The 22,098-nt window shown below is 36.3% G+C and overlaps 1 protein-coding gene across 3 annotated transcripts in view; it reads left to right on the forward strand.

Moving 5' to 3' along the window:
• The window catches only part of Emc2 (ER membrane protein complex subunit 2), a 36,129-nt gene that overhangs the window by 11,079 nt on the left and 2,952 nt on the right, over nt 1-22,098 (forward strand). Inside the window, exons 6-12 of one of the 3 annotated variants that reach the window (XM_057792576.1) lie at nt 12,858-12,943; nt 13,086-13,145; nt 15,971-16,052; nt 16,738-16,848; nt 18,910-19,014; nt 20,181-20,234; nt 20,875-20,956. In XM_057792576.1, the coding sequence (XP_057648559.1) occupies nt 12,858-12,943; nt 13,086-13,145; nt 15,971-16,052; nt 16,738-16,848; nt 18,910-19,014; nt 20,181-20,234; nt 20,875-20,922 (546 nt within the window). In that variant the 3' untranslated portion in view covers nt 20,923-20,956. Of the gene's footprint in view, nt 1-12,857; nt 12,944-13,085; nt 13,146-15,970; nt 16,053-16,737; nt 16,849-18,909; nt 19,015-20,180; nt 20,235-20,874; nt 20,957-22,098 lie in introns of those variants that run through there. The other 2 variants (XM_057792575.1, XM_057792577.1) reach the window with 2 other exon arrangements.

Below are 22,098 nucleotides of genomic sequence, written 5' to 3' on the forward strand. Positions count from 1 at the left end.
ATATTTAAGGCCAGCCTGGTCTATAGAGGGTTCCATAATATTCAGGGCTACACCAAGAAACCCTGTCTCAAAAAATAAAAAATTAAAAAATAAAAAGAAAGAAAGAGTGTATAGTATGAATTCTAATTGGTCTTAATAATAAAAACTCAGAGTCAGATATTAACTTACTCCATTAATACCATGAGATAGCATATAATTCTGACCTTTGTACAGAATCGTAAGGGCTTTGATCCACTTAAGTTTTCTGATTTGTAGCCTGCCTTTCCTGATTTATTTGCATTAGTAAAGGTTGTAGGGGCTCCAGTTATTAGTGTTTCTTTTACATTGCAAGGAAGGATTCAGTTAGTTCTCTTTTTCAACTGAGTTCTCTTGCTTTGGGGATATTTGTTGTTACTCTCTCCCAAAAAAATTACTGCAAGCTATTTGCTGAGGTTCGCTTCTGTCCATAATTTTTCAACTTCGTCATTAGTAAAGGGTACTACAATTTCTGCTGGGTGTATTCCTCCTAACTGATGAAATGTCAATTTTCTTTTTAAATTCAGCTCAGAGACCTTTTCTACATAAGTTTTTAATTTTTACTCTGCTTATGTGGTAAAAAGATCCATTCTAAGATAACATCTTCCCTCTGTATTAATATTCCTGCAGGAGAATGCTTATAGGGTAAAATAAACAAAATGCAATCAAGCTTTAGAATCCAGTGATCCACATGTGCATCCTGTCATTCCCACCAAAGCCCATTCTCTCTCAGCTTCAGCTGATAATTATCTTGGACTATTTAAGTTCTTGTCACCGTCTAAGATTTTGAACCAATTATTCAGTTCATCATTTTTTTATCCCAATAGTGGGACATAGATAGAAAATGTCTCCTAGCAATATTTGAAAGTCATTAAGAGTCTGCAATCGATCTCTCCTAATTTGTACCTTTTGGGGTCTAATTTTTTGTAGACCTATTTTATATCCTAAATAGGTAATGGGATCTCCTTTTTGTATTTTTACAGGAGTAATTTGTAATCTCCAACAAGGCAAATTTTTTTTTCTTCAAACATTCTTTCTAAAGTATCTACATTTGAATTAACTAGTAAAATATCATCCGTGTAACGATAAGCTATAGATTCAGGAAATTACTTATGTATCTTTTCCAGTGGCTGATGTATAAAATACTGGCACATGGTGGGGCTAATCAACAATTCTTGTGGGAAAGTTTTCCATTGATATCTCTTAGCACACTGAAAATTATTATAAGTAGGCACTGTGAAGGCAAATTTTTCAGTCTTTTTCTTGTAAAGGTATAGTGAAGAAACAATCTTTTTAAATCAGTAACTATAAGAGGCCATTCTTTAGGCAATAGAGAAGGCAAAGAAATTCCAGAATATAGAGAGCCCATTCATTGGCTGAATCACCTTATTAACAGCTCATAGATCTGTTACCATTCTCCAGATTTCATTTTAATAACAAATACAGGAGAATTCAAAGGTCTGGTTGATGCTGAGTATTCAGCTGCTCCTGTACCAGCTGTTCTAAAACCTGCAGTTTCTCTCTTGTTAAAGGCCATTACTCAACCCATACATTTGTCTGTGAAACATTTTAAAGGTAGGACTGTTGGTGCCTTTGGACGATCAGCAGCTATTGAACCCTGTACAATAGCTTGTACAACCTGAATGGTTAGTAACTGTTCTTTATAATACCTTCTAATAGTTTTCCAAGAAACATATGTTATGTTTTTTTCCTAAGATTAGAAGAATGTTAATCTGAGTATTCCATTGCTGTAACAAATCACATCCCCACAAATTCATTGCTAGTTAGTCCCTAAAAGTTGAACATTTATCTCCTGAAGAGTCCAATTTGGATGCCAAGATTCAGGTTCAATTATTGTTACATCCCCACCTGTGTCTACAAGACCTTTGATGACGATATTATTTTATTCATAATTTTAATGTTGGTCTTTGTTCATTTATAGAAGTTTGCAAAAGTATGTGTTTCCTTTACAGTTTCTCCTGAACTTTTTTTCTTTCTTTAACTGTTCTGTCATCCAGAGCAGTATGGTTTCTTACAGTAGGAATTAGATTCTTTAATTGCCCTGGGAAGGTGTTTTCTCCATAATGACAGGAAACAACTTAACCGAATTTGACGTGGGGGCCTGGGATAGACCCCTCAATGCATTTTCCCATAGCAAAAAATGTTACCTTGACTGTCCCTTGTTGTTCTACATTCATTAGTCCAATGTCTGCCCTTGCCATACCTTCTGTATAATACAGAGGGGCCTTCTGTTTGTGTTATGTTTAGAAAAAAAATTGTTTCTAGGAATGCCCTGTTTACAGTCCTCTTTTAGGTGACCTTGCTTATTGCAATTGAGACATTTGACATTTCAGTTTTTCTTCAAACCTCTAAAAATCACCTTCTCTATCTAGGCATCATCATGGATATGAGATTCAATATTGATTGTATCTCAGATCCATTCCTCTAAGGGTGCTAATCTTGCCTTTAAATGCGTAATTACCCTTTTGCATTGTGAATTAGCATTTTTCAAAAGCCAGTGATTCCATCATTATTTGTCTAGCTTCTGAATTTTTTGGTATCATTCTAATTACTGCTGAAATCAATCTTTGTAAAAAATCAGTAAAGGTTTCTTTCTGGCACTTTCTGGCTTTAGTAAATGACTCAATTTTCTTTCCTACTTTTTCAATTCTGTTCCAAGCTTTCAAAGCTGCTGCAAGGCATAAAGCCAGGATGTGATCATCATATAAAGATTGCCTTTGTACATTAGTGCAATCTCCCTCTCCAAGAAGTAGTCTTGGGAGATTTCCATACCTCTAGTCATACTTCATGTTTCAATGGTCTTAGCCTCATCTTTTCACCAGGTCCTTCATTGTAACTGAGGACCAGGCTCCAAGATTGGATCATTCTATTACAAGTTGACCATAAGTTTAACATCCGCTTCACAAAAGGTGAATACATGCCATGTGAGACTGTCGCTTCCTTGAATCTACTTAAATCTAACATTTCCACAGGAATCCAGTGAGCACTTAAACAGCCTTGGGAATATCTGTCATTTGGCAGTTCCTATAAGGTGACTGGATAAATTAAGGTTGGTTGTTTGAAAACCTTAGACTGTTCCTCTCTAACCTTATAATGCAGTGCTGAAATTGGTTCTCCTTTAAATTCCTCTATCTGAATCTGAACATCTCCATGATCTCTTTTAATAAGTTTTTCTAAGGCCTGTATCTTGGCTGTCATATCAATCAGCTTTTTAAGGGATAAACCAAGAATTATTAAACTGACAATAAAGATTATTAAATGATAATTGACATGTCAATCCCAGTTAAGTTGATTATCCCTTCATTTAATAATTCCATTTTAAAAATATTCATTGTATACTCATACAGAACCTAACTCTATCGTTAATAGTGTTTCCCATTTTATAATGTGGGAGGAAAAAAACCTTTTTTAACTAACTCCTCCCTTTAAAGATTTCCAGTTGCCTCACTAAATCTGCTGGTGATGGTGATGAAGATCTGCTGACTGCTAATGCATAGAATAGTAGGAGCCTGAGAGGATTTCAAGTCAGCTACCTAATTTGGTAGTAGCCTAAGAAGGGGGTCCAGGGAAAGCCAGAACCCATATGGAGAAGAAAAAAAAAACCTAGCCAGTGGGGTCCTGATTCTGGCCTTGTGTAGTTCCATATGCTGCTGGCCACAAAGCCACAAAGAAGTGATTTTGTGAGTTCGGGCCCAAAAGTTAGATGCTAAATGTAGTTCAGATTCTAACTGGTCTTGATAATAAAAACCTGGAGTTAGATATTAGGGGGTGAAAGTTGAAAGATTAGAGAAGCAAAACAGCCAGCCACCAGCTCTTGCCTCTACGAAATCCTCAGACCAAATGGATGATCTTGTCTCTACAAGTCCTCATACTGAATGCCCTGAGTGCCTGTCTCCTCCCAATTTACAATCCTCTCTCTGCTCAGCCATATCTTTCCTGTCTGTCCCTCCCTTACGTTGGGATTAAAGGCTTGTGACTCCCAATTGCTGGCTCTGTTTCTCTTTGAGACTGGTGTAGTGAGGAGACTGCTTGTTTGTCCTGGCAGCCCAGAACCAAAATAATCACACAGAAACTATATTATTTGAATCACTACTTGGCCCATTAGCTGTAGCTTCTTATTGGCTAACTCCTAAATCTTAATTTAACCCATTTTTATTAATCTGTGTATCATCATGAGGTTGTGGCCCACCAGGAAAGTTTCAACACATCTGTCTCCGGCAGCGGCTCCATGGCTTCTACCTGCTGCGCCTCCTTTCTCCCAGCATTCAGTTTAGTTTTCCCCACCTAAGTTCTGCCCTATCAATAGGCCAAGGCAGTTTCTTTATTCACCAATGGTATTTACAGCATACAGAGGGAAATCCCACATCAGACTGGATCATTCATATAGCCTAGGGTGGCCTTGAACTCGCAGAGATCCATCTGCTTCTGCTGGGATTTAAGGTGTGTGCCACCACTGCCTGGCCTCTGTTGTTAACAAGTGACTCTCTCCAAACTCTGTTCCTCAGGCAAGCTTTATTTGTTACAATACAATGTGTGTGTGTGTGTGTGTGTGTGTGTATGCCGCACCACAGAAAAGAAGAGAACAATGGCAGTTCCTCCTAAGGAAATGATTGATATTAGCATTAGAAATTATTTAACAATAAATAATTAAATAATAAATAAAGGAAAGTGTCTAATGAATTTCTAAAGCATATTTGTACAGCTGTTGATCATAACCCACCATTTCAGCTTACTGCTTTTGCCATCAAGTGACAGTGTTATAGTAGCTGAAATACTTCATGGATACCAGGTTCCTACTTTTAGTATTATCTTAGGGAAATTTCCCATAGAATTTGTAAGGAGTATGCTTTAGTTGTTTGTTTTTGTTATTGTTGATTTTTGAATGGTAACATTTCCTTTCTTGGTGATGGTTTTCAGAATATAGAAAACTTTGAGAAAAGTTCAGATCATAGCAACCCTATGTCTTACAAAAAACAAATTGAGAGATAATGACTTTGTCTTTTCATATTTTGTATTTTATGAACCTTAGTTGTTTTTTAAGACTGGCTAAAGAGAAATCCATTTTATTCCTTTCAGAGTATTCAGCAAGTAGATCCAAGTGTTAGACATGTTGAACAAGGTGACTGAATTCAGGTTTCTCAAATGTATTATTGATTATGAAATAAATCAGATAAGCTCCTCCTGTGTTTCCTAAGTACTTACTGAGCACTTCTCTTGAGCCACCAAAATGTTTGTGGCATAGCAATAAAGGCCAATTCTGTTCTTTTACCCTTAGGAAGAAGGCAGTATATTGGATATTGAGGGGAAAGACACAAAGCCATTCAAAATTTAAAACTAATATATCTACTAGAAGACTTCACATTAGTATTAAACAGTTGAGTTACTGTGTTGAAGGCATCTCTGTTTCTTTTTCTAAAGCAAATTCTTGGCATAACCTCAAAGATGAAAGTCCTGCATTGTTTGACACTGACCATCTGACCCTTTTGTCTTGTGCTTCTGTGTTTAATGAAGAAATGGATCTGTACATCCACTTTTAAAGACCCTCCTCATTCACACACATTCATTATTCCATCAGAAGCGCTGCGTGTTTGCTCTCGGCACCAGACAGAGGGTGCCTTAGATAGAGGCCTGCCTTGTCTTTGTTTCTCAGGAGGTTTCATTATATGACAAGCATCTTTTCGACCTTGGAATTGATTTATTAAGTTTTGTTTCTTTTGTGACTTTCTACATGAGTTTTGACCCTCAGAGGCTGTAAAGAATGAATGCGGCTTAAGTGAAATGAAGGCAGTGAGTTGGAAAAAGACATTAAATCCTATGTGAAGGCTGCACAAGATTTCCCAGAAAGTACAGGCCTTCCTCAGGGAGGGAGGAGCATGATGGCTAGAGTTACATTCTCAGAGCTCTGGGAAGGGTGTGGAAAGGGATACTTTCTCCTTACCCACTTTTTAAAATTTGTACAATATTTTTTTCAAAAAGTTTCGGATAATCACATTAAAAATTATAGATACTAAAAAAATGACACGTGGGAAAAAACTAAGTCAGTCCTGCACCTGAACTGAAGTTCTTCCCTTGGGCATACTGTTGATTTACTATGATTTGCTTTCAAGGAATTTTTTTTAATGCACAGACAAGCTGCATATTTATGTATCTCCATGTGTGTGTGTCTGTGTGTCTCTATGTCTCTGTATGTGTATGTTATTGTTGTTGTTGATCAAGTATTTTAAGTTTTATATTGGAACTAAATAGAATTGCCTCTGTGCCTGTGGGAATACTTTGAGGTCACACTTTCTTTGTGACTGGAGAACCAGGATTCCTTTGCTAAGCAATTCTTCTTTTCTGGGCCCTGAAATCTAGAGTTCAGGGAGTTCCAGATTGTGTTTTATTGGGGTGGGGGAATACAGTAATCGTTTAATTCATTTCTAGAGGTTATTTCTGCATGCAATCTTTTAAAAGATGTGTTTTGTTTCATATCTTCTATTAAACTTGCAAATTTAGTCCAATTGTGTTTAAGTTATTAGAAGGCATGGAACTAATTTGATGATTTGTTCGTGATCCTTTAAAATTTAAAGCAATTTATGAGTGTGTGTGTGTGTGTGTTTGTTTTAGACAGGATTTCTATGTTAAATTGTCCTACTTAGGGCTGCCATTGCTGAAATAACCATGACCAACTTGGGGAGGAATTTGTGGAGCAAAGAGTTTGTTTGGTTTATACTTTCACATAACTATTCTTGAAGGAAATCAGGACAGAACTCAGATAAGGTAGGAACCTGGAGGCAGGAACAGATGCAGAGGTCATGAAGCAGTGCTGCTTACTGGCTTGTTCCTCCTGATTCCTTCCGCTTTTCTTATAGAACCCAGGACCACCAGCCCAGGAGTGACTCCACCCACAGTAGGCTGAGACTTCCCCATCAATCACTAAGAATTGCCCTTAAAGAATATAGCCAGATCTTATGGAGGCATTTTCTTAGTTGAGGTTCCCTCCTCTCTGATGACTCCTGTTTTTGTCAGGTTGATGCAAAACTAGCCAGCACAGTAATGTAGGCTGACCTGGCACTCACTTTTTGGTTCAGGGTGATGTTGACTGAGTTTCTTATGGGGGCCATTTGTTGGCTGAAGTTTTCTGTTGTGCCCAGTTCCCGCAATCGTTAAGTCCCAAAGAATTCACAAAGGTGGGGCTGGGCGGTGGTGGCGCACGCCTTTAATCCCAGCACTTGGGAGACAGAGACAGGCGGATCTCTGTGAGTTCGAGGCCAGCCAGGACAGGAACCAAAAGCTATGGAGAAACCCTGTCTCGAAAATCCAAAAAAAAAAAAAAAAAAAAAAAAGAAATCACACAGAGGTCTACTTTAACTATAAACTAATTGGCCCATTAGCTCAGGCTTCTTATTAACTCTTATAACTTATATTAGCCCATTATTTTTATCTGTGTTTGCCACATGGCTCAGTACCTTTTTCAGCGAGGCAGTAATCACATCTTGTTTCTTTAGTGTCTGGACAGGACTGCAGAGGAATGGGCTTTTCTCTTTCCAGAATTCTCCTGTTCTCATTGCCCCGCCTCTACTTCCTGTCTGGTTGCCCCACCTATGCTTTCTGCCTGGCTACTGGCCAATCAGCATCTATTTAAAACATAATTGACAGAATATAGAATTGTCCCACACCAGGATTTCAATGTTTCTTTGTCAGCCACCCATATTTGGGGAATATAGGCATTTTAAACTTATAACTTCTATGTAATTTTAGCTGGAAAAACCTTACAGGAACATTACTATTCAAATTCTGTTCTCCCTCAAATCTGGTTCTCCTGTGTCATTTCCCTTTTATTATTTAAATAAAAATGAGAATATCCTATGTGTCCTATTGAGGATGCAGAAATATGTATATTATATTTGGTAAATAGATTTCGCCTAGAAGAGTCAATTCTCTGAAACCAGGTACTACCTCTTATTTATTTGGTTTCTGTTGAGGAAAACAATGAGCTATAGGAAGTGTTTTTGACCCATGTTCTCGGTTTTAAGCAGTAGAGTAAGTTGTTTGTGGTCTGTTACTTTTTTAGTAGTTTGCACTGCTGCAAACAGTTTCTTCATAACTATATTGTATTGTACAATGTATCCAATTCTAAACTCAGAATATTGATTAGGATTAAGGAATAAATTATTGAATTTAGTACAGGCTAAATTTCTAGTCGTTTTTAAGGTTCATTTTTAATTTTTCAGAATTAAAACTAAAAATTACTGTAGCGGGGGGAATAAGTGGTTGTGAGCCACCTGATGTGGGTGCTGAGAATTGAAATCAAGTCCTCTGGAAGAGCAGAAAGTACACTTAACAACTGAGCCATCTTTTTAGCCCCTACAATTCTAATTTCTGTGGGGACAGCAAAGAAGATATTATTTAATGTTTTCTGGGTTTGTTAATTCTGATGTCAATTAGGCATGCATATTTAAAATAGCTTATGTTATATTTTCTACTCTACCACCACCTTAGAGGAAAGCTGTGACTCTGAGGTGTGGTAAGTGCATGCAGATGACAGGAGGATACTGGAGTTGAAAAGACTAAGGGTTGAAATGGCGTGTTTCTTGAATCTTTACTGTGAGTCCTTGTGGAGCTGAGTATTTATGAGTCATCTGATAATTATCACTAATCCTATAATTTTGTCAGGTGTTACTGTATTTATAAGGGGACCAGGTCATAGAGGAGTTAGGAGACCTAGCCAACATCATGCGCTAACAGACTCTGAAATGGCAGTTCGGGTCTAGAGACAGCCATTGATCATGATCAGATAGGCCACAAAGGTGAATAGAGTTGGGATTTCATTTTGTACCTCCTGCAAAAATTTCATTCTGCAAAGGTCATTCAACTAAACTGTGATTGCTACTATAGAGTGTCCATAAAGGCAGACACGTGCTTTTAGCCCTTCCCATTTCCTGAACACAGTTCCTAGTGAATTTCACACTGGAAAGTCACGATAGAAAAATCAAGTTCTTTTCTTTACATACATTCCATGTGCTCTGAGTAGCATTCAAAAGCCAAGAGAAACCTTTTTTTGAACCTTACTCTGGTTTCTTGGTAATCATTCAAACCCACAGTCTCTGTGGCTCTCTGGAGATGTATTGTTTGACTCCGGGAGAAAATTTGTGAATTGTGATTGGACAGCTGAGTGGTAAGTGTCCAGAGAACAAGAATCTGCAGGAAAGCAGACTGAAAGTGTGCAGGAGCCTTACGCTTTGCTGTGTAAGTCGAGAATGACTCTTGTTTATATAAAATGAAGAGATTTAATTATCACTGCCTATTTTTCAGGTTCTTTTCAGTTGTAAAATATGCGAGGCAGCTGCTTTCTGTCTTCCTTGTGTCTGCACGCTTTCTCCGTGGCCAGCACTGTTCAGTGTGAGTGAGGACACTGGCATGTGCTGCAGTCCCCCTCTTAGCCCTGGGAAACTCTGTTGTTATTACAAAGCAAGACTTTTATATATGACACTCTGCATATTCTCTACTTAAAAAGTGAAGAAATGGCAAGCTCTTAAGACTTGAGTAGCTTTCCCTTTATGATTCCTCAGCAAAAAAGAGCATGTTTTAAAGTTTCCTTTTTTATAATAGAAATCTTAATCCAGATATTGAAATTACTTACAAGATATAAAACACATTTTAATACTTAAATTGATTTCTGCCAAGATTTGTCCAGATAAAAAGTTTAGAAAAATTCATAAAATTGCTACATATCACTGAATAAGAAAAGGTACAAGCAAGAAGTAAAAAATGATATTGGGTGAACATTTTAGACTAAAGTGTAGTCTGGTAGAGTGCTAATCTACGGTCTACCCCAAATCCTTGTTCTGGTGGTCTGCCTGGCCATGCTTTGCTTGCCCATTGATGTGCACTAATAGTGTACAGCTGAGTGCTTACAGGGAACCTCTGCAGCTATTCATCTTCGCTCTCCGTTTTCCATTTTCAGTAGTATCTCGTGCCCTGTACCATGTTTGATCTTTGTGGAATTTTAGTGCCTTCCTTTGAACTCATGCATTCCTCTGGTCTCACTCTGGGTTTTCCATCTATACTCAGCAGTCTTAAAGACTCCGCAAGATATTAGACAATAAATGTAATACCAACCTTGTTTTTCACTTCTCAGGAACCAGTTCTTTATTACCTGATATCCTTCTATACATAAAAAATACGTACTTGATATGTTTGGTCCAGTTCTTTGGCTCTTATAGGCAGGAAAGTTAATCTGTGTCTTCTACTCCATTTTGACCAGAAATGAAGAATGAAGCACCTACTTCATACCTGGGATGGTTTGGAGGGATGAAAAAGTGTGTGTGTGTGTGTGTGTGTGTGTGTGTGTGTGATGGAATTATGTTATAATCCCAACAAAATAAATTATTTTTAAATATTAAAAATAATTCTCCTTGGATCACTTTAGAGTACAGCTTTACAAATTATTCTGCACATGTTGAAAGGTCTTGGTGGTCACAACAGTAGAGAATTAGAGAAATGGTTTTGTAATCAAATAACTGAGAACAAGTCACAGCATCATTGGGTGTGTTCAGAACACCTTTCCTGAGACTCATGCCACATCATTGTGTTTATGCCTGTTCATACAACACCTTATACTATCATTCTAAGTGTATTATTTGTATTTCTTGTTTGTTCTTTGACTATCTAATTTGTAGCTTTTCATTCCAGAATTTTCAACAAGTTTTCATGGTATTTGTGTAGCAATATTGTCCCTTCTTTGATACCTGTATGCATTGGGTCAAGGCGTAAACGAGCAAAGCAAATCTGTGCCCATCTTTAAAGATCTTAGTATAGGTTGGTACAGCTTAGAATACAGATGTTATCATTGACAAAGGCTTAAGGAAAGTAGCAGTTAGCTCTTCATGTGCTCCTACACTGTTAGTTGCTTTATGTTGGCACATGAAAGGAAGTGAAGGGAGCAAGTTTTAAAGCAGGTAAGAAAGTTGGTCACAGTTACCAATCAACTCGTCAATTTAATTTCAAAACCTATACTCTTTTGCTCTTATACTACATATGGAAAAATAGTTTTGTGAAAAAAGTAGGCTAATTTTATTTTGAATTTAATCATGTTTCAAATAATGCTGGATGTTCTTATTTAAAGTTATTTTATTTCCTTGAACAACTCAGTTTCCTCTCTAGGCTTAGTAGTGTCGTCCTGGAATATGAGGTCTTAGGAAGCTGAAGGAGGATGAATTCAGGGCCAGCCTGGGCTACATAGTGACACTCTTGTCTCAAAATAAGAAAAAAGAGAGAGACAGAGAGGGAGAAGAGATGAGAGACAGAATGAGCTAGATTATGCCTCCTTTTCAGTACTTAAGGTTCCCACTTTAAGTGTAACATTTTTCTAATGGACCTAAAATTTGATTTACCTTCAAAGCTTTAACTTTAACTTGTGAGTTCTTGATATTTCCTAAATTGTAAACTTATTTTGAGCTTCTGTTTTACCTACAAAAGCAAATCTCTCCAAACTCCAAAGAAAAAAAGAGACAAAATGAAAGAGTATGCTTACTGTGTGGCTTTGTGTGCCGGTCCTTTTAGCCTGAGCTGAATAATCAAGGATATATTTTCTTAAATACATCAGTACTAAAATATTGTTAGCATCATTATATTTTTCTTAGGCTTGATAGTGAGTCTCTTTTGATTTTTCTCTCTTTTTCGAAGTCCATCCCACTATGTGTAACTCCTAGTAGTTTAAAGAGGTTTCATGCATTTTCCCTTTTTTGTCTGTATCTTGGGGAAAATGTATTCCATAGAGCAAGAAATCATGTTTATAATAAATAAGGTCTACTTGTTCCTAGTCATATTTTATTTTCTTTGTCCTGTATTTGAACTTAGCAGAGGTATAGGTGATCTACATGCAATCCTTTGCAGGACTTACTGTGGTCTTGAACTTGTGGTGGTTTTCCTCATGCCTTTGCTTGTGTGTTTCTGCCAGGGTGCAGTGTCCCACACACTATGGCTGTTGTATTTCAGTGTGGGTATCTACATCTGGAGTCCTCTCAGCCTCTCTTCCTCACTCTTCCCACGGTGCCACAGTGTATTGGGATCTCCTCTCTTTTGCTGTGACATCCTGGATATCTCTGCCATTGTTCTTAACTGTATTAACTTTGCACTAAATGCATCTTTCTCATGAGATAATTTTTTTAAGAAATTATTTATTTCCTTGTTTTAGTTATCATTTCATGATCTGGCACAGTACTTGGCAGACATCAGTTATCTCATAGTTAATTGAAGAATGCATAAATTAGTAACATTAATTTCCTTATTTATCATTTTTATAACTTTAAAATGTAAGTTTTAACATAATTTTCTTATCAAGGCCTATTCTATTCTGTTCTTTTTAAAGATTCATAAGTAATTTGCTTTTCTTTTAAAATTGTGAAAGAAAATTGTCAGAAGCCAGATTTGTTTAATGTCATTCAAGTGTCAACTGTGTGATACCCCCCTCTGCCCCCCAATCTCCACTGCCTCTTAAGATGGTGACCCTCCGAATGAGACAGAGTGAAGAACATTGGGTGGGTAGAGATTAAGATTCCCTGCTGGCTTGTAATTACAAGACTCTGGATGGTTATTTATTTGGATGAAATGATGCATACGTTTTTGCATGCATCAAAAGTAAAGCATGTTTGATTGTTGGAGGAATGTCTGAATTCCCCAGTGGGATGTCATGGGGATGTTTATAAACTCTCACCAAGCAGTTCTTCCACAATGGAATTTCATTGGCATTGAGATAATAATTTGCACAGTCAAATTACTTTCTTTACAAAACCAAGGGACTCATGAGGACCTAATCCTTTATTAATGTCAACCCATAGGCTGCAAGAAAACGTAAGATTGCCATTCGCAAAGCCCAGGGGAAGAATGTGGAGGCCATTCGAGAGCTGAATGAGTATTTGGAACAGTGAGTGTTTTACAAGGGGATTGTGTTTTGTTATTCTGATAAATCTTTTTTTTTAATTAAAATGGAATTTGCATTTGATTTTCTAGTTTTTTCATTTATAGAACATTTACACATACTCTTTTCCCTTATTTTCTCCTATCAGATTTGTAGGAGACCAAGAAGCCTGGCATGAACTCGCAGAACTTTATATCAATGAACATGAGTAAGTTGTTAAAAACACGTAGAACTTTAAGAATGAAACTGTAAAGTTCAATAGACTCTTTTCTAGAAGATTGGGAAAAAAAGTCAATCACCTGTCATTGTAGATGAGGAGGAACTAATTAGATGAGCAAATAAGTAAAAAATAATAAATAAAAATTGCTAGTTATGTCAATAGCTTTTAACTGGGTCATTTGGCTTTACTAAATTATTTTTGACCAGAAAATAAACTTTTCTTTTAAATACAAATGGGATCCTTTGGAATCTGAAAGGCTTTTTGCTAAGCTATTTTTTTGGGAAATCAAAATTGTGAAATTTAGAGTTCAAATTGTTCTCATATACAAAGAGTATTATGCTCCCTGCTGTTTAAAAATTCAGTCAATTGTATGCATTTATTAACCTCAGTCCTAAAAGAGTCAACTCTTCCCGAGCAGAAGCGTCCGGTTGCCTGGGTTAAAAAGTAAGTGTGATCAAGAATGTTGAATGCTGTAAGAACTTGGTTATTGGGTATTTAATGTTTTTGTTAGCTTTATTATCGCCGTAGTGACAAGAGGAAAACCTAGTGAGCAAGGATTAGTGCAGAATCCTAGTGGAGGTTTACAAGCATCGTAGCATTAGCACCAACCTAAGTAGGGTGTGAGGCTTACTTCTCTTTTCATTTAGGCCTAAATCTGAATGATATCACATTGCCTTCCTTTTGAAAGAATAGAATTAGATTCCCATGCACACTTTCTTGTGTGTGTGAATAGTTAACTTTTCTCTCAGTACTACACACAGGCGGCACCAGAAATAAAACAGAAAGAGATGTGTATATTGCCTTTGCCCAGGTCTTTACAAGCGACTGCGGGAATCATGCTCATGATTTTAGTGAAAGTGGCTTTGAGAATAAAAGCCATAGCTGTCATGTAGAATGCATATTACATCCAGGAGCCATTCTTCCACCTTGTGTTGTGCCAAAATCTCTTCCCAGGGTAAAGTATCTGTTTGCTGAATTGTGTTTAGAGTAAATGTATATAAATAAGCCTGCATATGCTCAGGATGGGGCGACATACAGTATTTCAGTAGAAAACTAGATGTTCAATATGCATTAGAAATTCTCACATTAGATTTTATTTTTATAAAGGGGGGCAATCATTTATAATTTCTTTGTACTTTTTGAAGATCCCTAACTAAAAGCATTTTTAAAGTTTCAAATTATCAAGGAAATCTTATTTTTTTCAAAACAAAAAAAATACCTAATGCAGAAAACCTAGAAACTCCAATAAAACATAAAGTCACGATCAGATTTTCTTAAAATTCCACCCACCTAACTGCACTGTTCCCTGCCTTCCCTTGTTGTATGCTGCATGAAAATCACTTAAATCTTGTGAGGACATTTCATTTTAACCTTAATTTGAATTTTTAGTGGCATCTTAGATAAAAGAGCATTTTTAGATACTGAATGTCATACGGAGAGTGCTTTCTCCTTACTGTTTAGATAAGTAGCTCTTAGATGAGTCACCCATGGTTTTGTTTTAGATTTGTATCTGGTCCTTTATTTGTCTGCTTATTTAGTGGATACCTTTTCAAGAACGAATGCTAAGTTTTAGATATAAAGATAAGAAGAGCTAAAAAACTGCAGAAGTTGGCTAGGAATCTGTGTGTAAGATCCTCCAGAAATAGATGATTTTGGGAGTTTCCAGGGTGAATTTGATTCCTTATTCCCTGTGTGTTTGACTGCTGTATCGGCTGACAATTTCATTACTATTGCCAACACAAGTTTTCATAGTGCTGTGTGGAGCTGTATCCAGGCAAGTCAGGCAGTAGTTATATCGTGGCTCTCTTCAGTGGTACAGCCTGGGTTGTAGCTGACCTCCCTGTACCTCTCTCTCTGCAGAGAATCAGCATTAATTTCTACTTTTTTTGGGTGTTTTTGTAAGATAAAATGGATTAATACACTTAAATATTTTGAATATTACAGGGCATACAATGAACACGTAATGAAATTACTTATTACTGTGTACGTAAGTGTGGATTTAGAGTATATATTTCAGAAAAGATGCAAAGTGTTAATATGCACACATTGATGAATACTAAAAGTAACTTTAGTTAGCCTTGTTCTGTTGAGTGGGGTCACTACCTCACTGGGAATAAACCTTGCAACAGCTAAGCATTCATAAGGGTTTTCTGTAAATAGTGAGGATGGTTACATAGCTTTAAGCATATAAAATTAAGGTGAATTAGAATCACGTGGTCTAAAAGCTGTTTTTATCAGAATCCTCCTGGCAGCTCTCTCCGCATGTTTTCAGCACCACTTGATTTAATAGTAGTGGAGGGGATATCTGATCTACTTCATCTATTATTGATAGCTTTAGAAAAACCTAATTTTATATTTGAATATAAAAATGAAAAGTCTTAAAAAAATGAAAAGTCTTTGTTGTAGGATATATTGAAAGTTGTAAAGCAACTAGACAGTATTTTGTTAAATGCTGTATTTCCTTCTGCTGCTTTAGCTATTTAAACACTAATAGTAAATTTATTGAAGCTATGCTATATAGAACTCCAAGGTTAGGGCCTGTGTGTGCAGTTGATGAGTAGGTGCTACTGTAATGATGCAACTTTTAGAGAAGTAATAGCCATTGATTCATAGCTTACTTTGGGATTGAACATAGATTTATTATTCACTTCAATAAAAGTTTACATATTAGATTTTGAATTAATAAATGCTTTAAATCTGCTTAAATAGCTTTAGAAATAAGTTTCTAATATCACTAAGATTTTAAATTATTTTAAAGTATGTTTAAGAAAGTTTGTGACTTAAAATCTCTATATCCCATTAATATTTTGCAGTTATGCCAAGGCAGCCTTCTGTTTAGAGGAGCTGATGATGAGCAACCCGCACAACCACCTGTACTGTCAGCAGTATGCGGAAGTGAGTGAGCCCCGCTTTCCTCCTGGCAGCCAGCCTCTCGGCACTTTATAACACCATTGAGTGCTAAAATTCTTTGTAGTTTCATACAGTATTTATGTTGATCTTCCTAATTATGAATCAGTTAAATCACATTTGTCAATATTTAATTCCTTCTGAGACATTTATAAAGATGATGGCTTTTAAATACATATTCTAGGCAATTCATGAAATATAAGAAATATGTATTTAATTTGCACAGTATTAGAAGTCATAGTTTAATTGACTACTGTAATGTTATAAAGACCTCATAAGAAAGGATATTAAAGGACTATTCCTTCCATTATTAAAGTGCAGATGTAAAATAGAGAATTCCTATTTGGAGTCTAGATTTATAATACCAGTAATAGAAACGACAGTGTTGTGCCTCAGCAAGACCATTGCAATGAAAATTGTGCTATACTTTTTTAGTGTGGCAATATTTTTTATAATAGCTACTCTGATCCTATGTTCATAGCAGAGAATAATTCGGCAAGGGCAAGTGTGTGTTTTAAATTTTACATTAACTACCTTACAGTGAATTCTTTTAGCATGCTGCATTTGTTTATGGAATATCTGTTCTCATTACTTAATGCCTATCTATGATGGAGCATGCTACGTTTCAAAATAGTAAAATAAACAGGTTTCAGCAATCTGTAACTTTTAACAGGTCAAATACACCCAAGGTGGACTTGAAAACCTTGAGCTTTCAAGAAAGTATTTTGCACAGGCACTGAAACTCAACAACCGAAACATGAGAGCTCTGTTTGGGCTTTACATGGTGAGTTGGTGTGCATGTTCAGCTTTACTCTAGAGAGTCTGGCGTCTAAGCCTCCCGGTCTCCCCTGCGTGCTTTCTGGTTGTGTTGATGAGCATATTGATTGTGAGCAGGAGGCTTCAGAGCAGCTTTCCCTGTGATGCTGTGTACTTCTTTGCTCTGTGACAGTCCATCTGAGATGTGTTTGCCATATCAGAATCAAACAATGTTAGATACTAAAGCATAATATATATATATATATATATATATATATATATATATATATATTGTTCATTTGTTTGATATTTTGGGGTGTGTACCCAGTATTACTGTACTTCTTTCCTAATTATAAATATAAAAGATATTTTAACCTATGCCAATAAAAAGTATTAGGAAAAAACTCTATAGTATATCAAATTTTAAATATTTTAAAGGTGTAGAAAAACTGTTTGAAAATTATTTGTGAAGTTACATAGTTATCAATTAGCATAGCCAATTAAGACCTTAAAAATGTTTAACAAGAACTGTAAGAAGCAGGATATTTTGCGGAGCTTTAGAATATTGTTAAGACTGGTACCTGGTTGCAGTCAGAAAGGCCAGGGAAACTGACAGGTCCCCTTGTTCTTTGACATTGTAATTTCCCTTTTGTTTTTCCTTCATTTTGAAAGTTTATCATTTCAGAATTTCAAACTTGAATATGTTTTTATAAAATTCACCTTCTACTCCCTCAATATCCTCCCCCTCATTTTTTTCTCAGATTCATATGGTTTTTTAAAAATCTACTGAATTCAATTAGAGTTGTCAATATTATACTAGTCTCTTTTTATTGACTCTTGATGAAAGTCATTTTTGTTGAAGCCAGTGAAAGATAATTGATTGAAAATAAAGTGATAAGAAACAAATGACATAATTTTCAGGAACAAAATGTGATTAAAGTTGACCTCAAAGAATTTGAAGAAATTTTTCTTTGATTCTGCCAGAAACAATTACAGTGGCTTGGAGATGCACCAGTGTTGGCAGTATCTAAGAAATAATGGCCATCTTTAAAGCTGCATGACAGCTTTTACTAATAATTCCTTGCTTGTACAGGACATTGCTGAGTGCTGGTTTTCATTTCACATCAGCTGTTTAAGCACATACTCTAATTGCTACCTGAAATTCATAAATGCTGCAACTGAGATACACACACCATACAGTTCCTATTTTAAGGTGGGATTCCAGCCCCGGCATTTGGATTTTATTCAACCACTGCATTACCTGGATTTCATATAAAAAATTTGCCACAAGAATGCAGATAACCCACTGACTTCAGAGGCGAGAGCACAAAGACCATGAAGGACACCTTAAAAGAAAACTTAGCCTTTCCTGAGTTTCATAGGCAGATCCTTATAAGAATAAGGTGTATTTAGGAATACGACCAAAGTTCAACCTTCCTCTTCCCAGAAGTGTAAAGATATATTTTAAATCCAACCTGTTATTTTGAAGGTTTACAGGTTCATTGAATTACATAGTTTTTAAAGGCAGGTTGTTCTGTAGAGTACGATTGCACTGTAATGACAAGGCGATTAGAGGTGCGTCTCCTCCTTAGATCAGAGATCTCTAACTTGTTTTTCCCAAGCTAGATTATTTCTATTGGCCTTAATATATTTTCACCTTTTAATGTAGGAAGTTTTGCTAATTTGTTTTTGAAGTTCTTTCTGTTAATATTTGATAATCTGATATTGGAGATTTAATATTTTTAAGTAAGAAGAAATAATAATATCCTAAGTAAAATGCTTTGGTTTATAAAGTACACTTCCACAGTGTTAGAGATTTTATCTTTAAGAGCTGATGTAGATATATAGTTAAATAATATTAGGTATACTTTAAAATGTTCTTTGTCTTGTTATTTTGGATTATGCTCCATTTTAAATTATATTTTAATTTTTGAGCATTATTTTTATTCAAGATTATTTTTATTTTAAAATTGTTTTGCTTCAATATTTTAAAATGTGTTATCAACTATCTACAGCCATGACTCTTGCATGTTTTTATTATCATAGCTAGAAAAGAATTTTGTTTTTGATGTTTCTTTTTTGTTTTTAGTCTGCAAGTCATATTGCTTCTAATCCAAAAGCAAGTGCAAAAATGAAAAAGGACAACATCAAATATGCCAGTTGGGCTGCTAATCAAATAAACAGGGCTTATCAGGTCAGTATTGACAATCTTGGTGTGTAGATTGCTTGATGTCTTTCTTTGTCACTTTGGTCTCTGTAAACTACAAAGACAAACGTCTGTTATTGGAAGTTGTTTTTACTGCCTTGGACCTGTGTCATATATTTCCTTTCTGACCTTTTCCCCGCAAAACAATCTCTTAGTTTAATGATATAATTAACCTTTAATTTGTAAATCTCATTTATTAAATATGAAGAAATTATAAAGCCCAGAAGTTAAACCAGAGGATACAGTTTAGAAGCATATTGGACGTGAGAATGCATTTGCATTGATAGTATCTCAGGAAATAATAAGAGGCAAAAGAAAGGCTTCATGGTGAACTAACCGGACCACCTATTAAAGCTTGCATTGTCCGTGTGCACTTCAGAGCACATATCCAATTTCTCTAGTTGTTAGTTTTCTGCAGCTCATTTCTAGGGAATTTTCCCTTTTTTTTCAGGAAATTTTTTTCTTGGGAAATTTGTTCATGAGAAAACTACCTGCTTACTTTTTGTTTTTTTTTTTTTAAACCACATTTGTATTTACAGGACAGTTTGACAGTTTATAGTCTTTTTGGCTTACATTTACTTACATGTTTTAACTGTATTTTCCCAATGACTTATGGATAGAATGTTATCCAGAAACCTAATGCCATTCCAACTTTCTCTCATAAATGATTTAGATTTTTGCTTGGTTGCCCAAAGTAATTTTTTCTTTATCTTTAAATTCAGAGGTCTGTGATATATTTTGTTGATTGTTTTGGGATCAGTATTTCTAAGTGCACAGACCCCTTGTTTACAGCAGTCAGCCCTGTTATTTGAGAAAGAACACTTTTAGAGTTACGATTTCTATCCTCTGCTCCAATGTTCTCCTTCGAGACTTCAATTATAAATACATTGCTTCTCCTCTTCCTGCCCTTTACTCGGTTTCTTTCTCCTTTTTCTGTCATTCTGTTGTTTTTAACATAATAAGATAGTTTGGAGTTTGTTCACGTTCTCGTTCTTGTTTCCACATTGGAATGAGGTCTTGGGCTGTTAGGATGTGTCTATGGGATGGAGTTGGGCTTGTGATGGGGTAGCTTTTCTCACTTGTCTCTTCTGTCTTCCCTCTTTGTTACCGAGCATTCCTTTGTAACTGCTCTGGGGGTCTGCTCTTTGTCACAGATAGACCTGGCTTGGATGTGCTGGCTGCAGTCCTCTTGGACTCCACAGAATTCTGTAGGTCTCGGGTTCTCAGGTGTTGCCTGAGCTTGAGATGCCTGTGCTGTTGACTGTTGGTTCTCAGGTGTTGCCTGAGCTTGAGATGCCTGTGCTGTTGACTGTTGGTTCTCAGGTGTTGCCTGAGCTTGCGATGCCCTGTGCTGTTGACTGTTGGTTCTCAGTGTTGCCTGAGCTTGAGATGCCTGTGCTGTTGACTGTTGGTTCTCAGGTGTTGCCTGAGCTTGAGATGCCTGTGCTGTTGACTGTTGGTTCTCAGGTGTTGCCTGAGCTTGAGATGCCCTGTGCTGTTGACTGTTGGTTTTCTTTTGCAGTTCATCCCATCTTAGTTTCTTTCTATCGTTTCTTCCTCTAGTTCCACGTTTCTGTCCTATTCAGTTTGCTTTCAGATTTTAGTATTTTCTTTGAGTTTTGAAATGTTTATGCTTTGGGAACCAGAGGTGTTGGCTGCATGATTGAAGTCCTACATTGTTGAATTTGTTTAATCATATTTACATGAGCTTTCTGACATGCCTATGATTTGGAGGTTTGAAGATGCTTTCCAACCTTTTTGGGCTATCTGTAGATTCATCAACTCAAGTATTACTCTTTGGGAGACTAATGTTGGTAATTTTTTTTTTCCTGCTGCTATTGGCCACAGGATCTCATTGGAATGTTTAGAAAATTGCTTGTGAATGATGTTTTTTGAAATGTGTTATTTAAGGGCTGATTTTTCTCTCTCTTTTTTTTTTTTTTTTTTTTTTTTTTTTTTTTGGTTTTTCGAGACAGGGTTTCTCTGTGGTTTTGGAGCCTGTCCTGGAACTAGCTCTGTAGACCAGGCTGGTCTCGAACTCACAGAGATCCGCCTGCCTCTGCCTCCCAAGTGCTGGGATTAAAGGCGTGCGCCACCACCGCCCGGCCTGAGTTTTCTCTTGTGTTCATTTGTTTTAATGTTGTTTTAGCAATCCTTAGCTAGAGAAGTTTGGGACTATTAAAAAAGTTCTTTGCCTCCTAATTATACTGTTAAAAATACTCTTTATTTATATATGTTATGTATCATAGAAAATATTATTCTGTTAGCATATTATGACTCAGAATGCTTATAAATATCTAGTCTGTGTTTTAGTTGGCATAGCCCAGATCTCTTCTGTATGTGTGTATGTGTATGTATGTGTTTCAAAGATAGGAACAATATAACAACACAAGGTGATGGTGTGTACAATATATGATTATTTAGATTTATTAGAAATGGCTACCCAGGAATTGACTTTTGATATGACATGAATACATTTTTTTGTGTGTAGTTTTTTGAGACCAAGTTTCTCAGTGTATAGGCTTGACTGTCCTGTAACTAGCTCTGTAGACCATACTGGACTCGAAATCACAGAGATCTATCTGCCTCTACCTTCCAACTGCAGGGATTAAAGTCATGCGCCACCACCACCCAGCACATAGTCCTCCTGACTCAGCTTCCAGAGTACTGAGAGTATAGGTATACATCCCTATATCTGGCTCAATTTCTCACTCTTACTGGGTGACCCACAAGGACAGTGTTTCACTGATGTTACAGTGGATGCATCACTGGCTCTACATTTGAGAATGAGGCTTTTATTGTTTGGTTGTTCCTATGTTCTTTCTGGTAAGTTTTGTCGTTGTTGTTTTAAGATCCACAAGCCAGGCATGAATAGTTTGCTCACATGAGTATAACTGGGGTAAACACAGAATCTGTGAATGATCTGAGAAGTAGAACTTCCAGACCCACATTCTTGTAACTAGATAAAGCTTTAAGAGCCATTTGAGAATTTAGGAACGTGTATCAAGACATATAAACCAGTATAAAACATAAAATATATATTTGTTACTGCAGTGTTTTTCTACATATTTA

The sequence above is a fragment of the Chionomys nivalis genome, chromosome 17, assembly GCF_950005125.1.
Source record: "Chionomys nivalis chromosome 17, mChiNiv1.1, whole genome shotgun sequence".
Lineage (NCBI taxonomy): Eukaryota > Metazoa > Chordata > Mammalia > Rodentia > Cricetidae > Chionomys > Chionomys nivalis.